General features: G+C 51.2%; 1 protein-coding gene across 1 annotated transcript; it reads left to right on the top strand.

Moving 5' to 3' along the window:
* Window positions 1–1,374: 1,374 nt before the first annotated feature.
* On the top strand, window positions 1,375–5,272 carry SYNDIG1L (synapse differentiation inducing 1-like). The gene is made up of 3 exons (XM_009868387.1): window positions 1,375–1,803; window positions 3,619–3,756; window positions 5,114–5,272. Exons 1-3 carry the CDS (start codon window positions 1,375–1,377, stop codon window positions 5,270–5,272), a joined length of 726 nt encoding a protein of 241 aa, XP_009866689.1.
* The last annotated feature ends 662 nt before the right edge of the window (window positions 5,273–5,934 follow it).

Raw genomic sequence — 5,934 nt, 5'->3', positions numbered from 1 at the left:
TTTCACTCTCCAGGGTCTTCAACTCCAACCTCTTTATTTATATTTTCTTCTTCAGGACAGATTTAGAGCCAAGGTGATGTGCTTTCTATCAGAAAGCCTAGTGCACCTCGGGGAACCCTATAGCAGGTGGAAGCACGTCTCTGACACACAGCTCCTGTGTGAAGGCAGTGACAGAAGTCTCTAAGGAGGACAGGAATATTTGGGCTTGCAAGGTAATAAGGTGGCACAGTCTAGGAGCTGAGAACGTGCTAGAGAGCGGCTGTAAAACACGGGGCTCATGTTCTGAAGAGCACAAAGTAATTGTTTCTCTCTCCTGAGGAATGTTGATATTTCACTACACATTTTCCTTATGCCAAGGTGGGTTGGGAAGGCAAAACAGAAAATGCTCCTCTGGAGAAACAGGGTTGAAATATTTCGTCTCAGAAATTTTCCACACACACACAAAAAAAAAGCAGTGCAAGTTTTCATTACTCTGAAATGGAGGAAGGAACCCATGTTGTTGACATTGGTAGCTGAGGATCCCGACTCAGCATTTTCTGAAGTTGATAGCCCGGAGCCAAGACTGCACAGCTACCGCTGTACCCAAAGGTGAAGCAGGTTTAAGCAGGGCTCCAATATGTTGGGTCATTTACTCAAATTGTCGTAATTTCAATGCAGACCAAACCCTATGGGGTCTCATTTTTAATCCCCATATGCCTCTGTTCCTCTGCAGAGCTGGCTGGACATCCAAAACTCCCCACCCCAGCCTAAACACCACCTCCATGTCCTCACAAGAGCCTTCTGGCTTCCCTTGATGGCTTGCTGCTCTTGCCCCAACTCCGGCTCAGCCTTGGAAGAGTCCTACTAAACCTCCCAAGTGCTGGAATGCCAGTTAGGTGCATGTGTAATGCCCAGAGGGCTGTAATTTGATGTGTGACCCTATGCTTTGGGAAGTCAGGGACGCTGCTCAAGTGTCTGTCAGTCTCTTATCTGCTTCTGTGCTGTCTGTTAGGCTTTGCTGCAGCACACGTTATGAACCAGCAGAAAAGATGCAGTGGGTCCTTTCCTGTCAGGCTGCACGTGGCCATCTCAAGATGCATAATAGATACAGCAAATCCTCATCTTAATCCAGCCTGAATCAGATCATTTTGTTGCAGGGCTGCATCCTTATCTTACTACCAGCTGGAGAGAGATAAAGACATGCTCAGTTTGACAAGATAGCATTCAAGCCGTGGAGACGTGGGGAGGGCTCTTGTTTTCTCCAGCATTGCCAAATCTTTCCATTCCCACTAGTCTGATCTTGACATCGGCTCTGCACAGGCAAGAGGTTTTTCTACTCCCTTGCCCGCTCTCTCTGCTCCTGCAGGATCCCCCCTCCCCATCACCACCAGCAGCATGGAGAGTGTGCGTGAGCTCCAAAACCCACTCTTGGCCAAGGCCAACGGGCACCTTCACAGCAGCTATTCTTACCACCAGCATCACAGCCAGGACTATCCCAGCCATCACTGCCAAGGGAAACTGTATTCCTACATCTTCCAAAATACTGGCGCTGCCAGGACTCACCAGCTGCTGGATGCCAGTTCCCTGCAGCTGGCCGTTGAAGCCTTGTACGGCCCAAATTTCATCCTCGTGAAGGATGAGACTGCTCTCAAGGCCAAGGACAGCAAGATGGAAAGCTGTGAGACCACTTTTACAGAAAGTAAAGAGGCTCCACCTGAAGGACCTGACGGGCACGAGGCGCAGGGGTCCTGCCTGGTGGAGAGCGACATCCGCATCCAAACTGTGTCCTACGAGGTGGAGGAAGAGGAGCTCCAGGAGTACGAGGTGAGCTTTAGAGGTAGGATGGCATGACCAGACTCTTCCTCTGATAACTCTGGCCATTGGCCCAAGTTCCTGTCATTTACTCTCCTTTCTTTCCCCAGAGCTGCTCCTCTAGACCCTCCCATCTCCTGCCTCACCAGCCTCTCCCTGTGCACCCAATATTTCTTCTTTCTCCTTATCATTTCAGCTCCCTTTTCCTCACTGCAGACCTCAGAAGGGGGTCAGCTTCCCTGAGGGCAGCCTGGATGCATGCCTGCTGGGAGCAAAGCGGAGACAAGACCATCTGTGTGGGACCCTTGGGACGTGGGGACCCTTTGACCAGGGCAGGCTGCCACTGCGGTGGCGCTAGAGCTAAGGGGAAATAATAATCCTTGCATAACAGCAGCATTCAGATGCTTGATGGAAGCAGCCGAGAGAAAGCTTTTATATACAAAGACAAGATGAATCTTGCAAAGGAAGGATGAGAGCTGGCAAAGCAGCCTCATGCTGTGCTTTGTGCCTCAGTGAGGGGCAGTGAGGAGGCTGGTGACATCACCCAGGATCCTGAGAAGTGGGAGCAGATCCCCGAGAGCCCACTGGAGCTGATGTCTGATAACCCAGCACAGCTCTTCTTACTCTCAGTGCTGGTGGTGTGGCCCTTTGAAATGGCAGTAGGGGTGTCCCCATGTCTGCTTGCCTTTCCTCACCAAGATATGTCTCTTCCAGCAGCCCTGTGGCCGGCTGAGCAGTGCCCGAAGGCGGGAGGGCTGACTATAGCCACGCTGAGCAATACTCTCACTAAGGGGACAGGACACGTCGCCCCTGTGATGGAGGCTCCAATCCAACCTTGCTTTCCCTCACTTGCTAAATTAGTTTAGCAGGATATCGATCTCCTAGTCCCTAATGGGGATAAGGCACTTTGTTTAAGTTTGTTTAAGCTGACAAACAGCCAGTTCTGCCAAAGCTGAAGATATTTCAGTTTAAGACTAATCTATTTCCCAGGGAAATCCCAGACCCCCAGCAAGCGAGCTCAGCGTTTGCTCTGGCAGGGAGCCGAGAATTCACTCTGCTCCTGAATTTGCTGAGCCACATTTTTTCTCATCAAACTGGGCTGAGGAGGCTAAAATACTTTTAAAATTCACTCCTTGAATTTGCAGGTGAAAAGCTGTCATGGTTTAACCCCAGCCAGCAACTAAGCACCACGCAGCCGCTCACTCCATCCTCCCTGCTCCCAGTGGGATGAGGGAGAGAAAAGGAAAAAAAAGTAAAAGCTGTGAGCTGAGACAAGAACAGTTTAATAACTAAGTGAAATTGAACTATATTATTATTACTATTATTGTTACTATTATTATTATCATTATCACAATGAAAAGGAATATAACAAAAAGAGAGATAAATAAAACCCAAGAAAAGTGTTGCAAATACAATTGCTCACCGCCCACTAACCGATGCCAGAGCAGCGATCTGTTACCCCCAGCCAACTTCCCCCAGTCTGATCACTGAGGATGACGTCTTGTGGTATGGAATAGCTCCTTGGGTAGTTCAGGTCAGCTATTCTGGCCACATTGCCTCTCAGCTTCTTGTGCTCCTGCTTGCTTGCAGAGCATGGGAAATGGAAAAATCCTTAGGGTAGGCACTACTTAGCAATAACTAAACCACCAGTGTGTTACCAATATTATTCTTACACAAAATCTATAACAAAGCACTGTACCAGCTACTAGGAAGGAAATTAACTCTGTTCCAGCCGAGACCAGGACAGAATATGTGAGATTATGTGTCTGGGAGGAGTGGGGCTGAGGCGAAGAGGTGGACATGTGCTGAATCTGTCTGGTTTTGCAGAGCGACTCCTCCAGTGACAGCGAAGGTGAGGATCATTTCCTGATGCTTCCGCCCCGGGACCACCTGGGCTTGGCCCTTTTCTCCATGCTGTGCTGCTTCTGGCCCCTGGGGATTGCTGCCTTCTACTTCTCCCAAGGGGTAAGAGATCTCTTTACCTGCCAGCATGCGCTGAGTGCTGGAGCAAGGTCCCTGCAAGACACAACAGCCCTAGAGGGGACTGGGCACCTTTCTGGCTCTGAGGCTCATCTCTGTGCCATACCCAGACCCCTGAGTGCTGAGGCAAAACATGCTCCAGGCTCCTAGATGTTTCTGTATTGCACTGCAGCTCCTCCATTGCACTTGTTTCTGACACGCGTTGGCTGAGCTGTATGAGCCCACACCGGGCTGGCAGAGGCTGGAAAGGGGGGAGGCCCTCAGGCTACACCAGCTCAGAGGAGCTGCTGCCTTCTTGAAGGCTTAGCCTCAAGCCTGGGCTCACTTGCATTACTGTTGACCCAGAATAATTCATGCAGAGCCAGGGAATTTACTCTACGTTTGCACAGATGCTGCTGTACCAAGAATAGATAGGGGGGAGGCATTAAGAAGTTAAATCAAGAAGATAGAAACAGAAAAGGAAAAGTATATAACATGAATACCTGGCATAGAGGCAGTGAGAGGCAGGGGAAGCTTTAACTGATGTGGGCTCTGAAGAGTGGCTGATTTCACATTTTTCCACGTGGTGCAGGGTAGGACGGTGCACTCTCCACGTGATGATGTACTTGGTACAATTTATATTTAGCTCCATTTGCTATAACTACCACTCTCGTTCACTCACTGAGGCGAGAACCATCTCTTTATTTGGTGTCTGCGCACAGTGAGTGCCCTGATCTCCATATGGCAACTCAAACACAGATAATGGTATAATATCAAGAGTAGCTCTGAGTGTGCCCTGAAGCACTCAGGGAAGCTGGAAGCTGCCAGTCGAGAGAGCCAACACCCACATCTGGCTCCATCAGCAAATATTTTTTGCCCATGACAAATAGGCTTCAAACCCTATGTAGGCAAAATCAGATGGTAGCACAGTCAGACCAATGGGCCACATTGCCTGGAGTCAGATCCCTGGGACCAGGCAGCGTTTGTTATATACCTGCATAGCATATATTGGCATCTAGTCGCCACCACACAGCCATCACTCCATGCACCCACAATTTGCCTGGTCTTAAGGGTCCCATCGCCTGCTCGCAGTTCTGGCTGAGCACTCAAATGTCTGGGGCTTTCAGACAAACAGCCAAAGCCCACACTTCCCATGGAGGTAAAATACACAGGCAAATATGTTTAGACATCACTGTTGTGCTGTGCCCTCCCAGACTGATGGATGTCCTTGCTGCCTGTCCCCAGCCTTCATGGGATGCAGTGGCCTGGGCACGGGTGCTGACTCAGTAGTGAAATGACTGCACGCAGGCTAAAAGGCCAGGTTGGTTCTGCTGTAAGCAATGAGCATTTCTTCTCCTTCCAGACCAGCAAGGCTGTCTCCAAAGGAGATTTCCATCTGGCCAGCTCAGCTTCCCGACGAGCTCTCTTCCTTGCCGCGCTCTCCATAACCATTGGCACAGGAGTGTACGTCGGGGTGGTGGTAGCGCTGATCGCTTATCTCTCCAAAGGGGACCACGTGTAGCTGCCACTCGCACATCAGCGCCATCCTGGCCACCGACCCACCTACGACTGAGCTTTCCTGCGGAGCACAGGGCACCAGTGCCTGCAAGGGCTGCTTGCACAGCCGGACACCAGCTCGGGTGCCCTGCATGAGCTCTTTTCCCTTTCAGACAAATGATAGACCCCCGTTCTGCTGGAGGCTATGGGGACAGCAGGGAATTGGGCACCAGCCTGGTTACTCAGACCAGGAGGAGCATGTTCATTTGCTGGAAGATGTGCAGGAGAGATGCTGAGTGTGCTGCTGGCCTGGTGCCACCACCCTTGCTCCAGGGCCACGGCCTTCACTCCTAGCCCTGCAGCCAGGAGATCCACCGCTGGTGCCCAGGTTTGGCCCATGAAGGGGGCACGCAGGGAGGAGAGGGAATATGGTGCTGGGGGATGACTCTAGGAGGCTGGGGTTCTGGTGGGGTCTCCAGACTCTCGTGGTGGGGACATTCTTCAGTGCCATGGGGTGGCACCTGGCCCGTTGGCTGCAGCAAAGTAGGAGGACACAGCACGGACACGACCAAAGGGTATCCATCCCTCTGCAGATAGACCCCTGATCCAGGGGACATCCCAGCTGCTGGCCAAGGCAAGAAAGAAAGAGGAAGGCAGGCTGGTGGTTGCACGCTGTCACTCCCATCA

The sequence above is a fragment of the Apaloderma vittatum genome, unplaced genomic scaffold (genome assembly GCF_000703405.1).
Source record: "Apaloderma vittatum isolate BGI_N311 unplaced genomic scaffold, ASM70340v1 scaffold18914, whole genome shotgun sequence".
NCBI lineage: Eukaryota > Metazoa > Chordata > Aves > Trogoniformes > Trogonidae > Apaloderma > Apaloderma vittatum.
The sequence above is the reverse complement of the archived record's forward strand: the minus strand, read 5'-3'. Positions and strand labels throughout refer to the sequence as shown.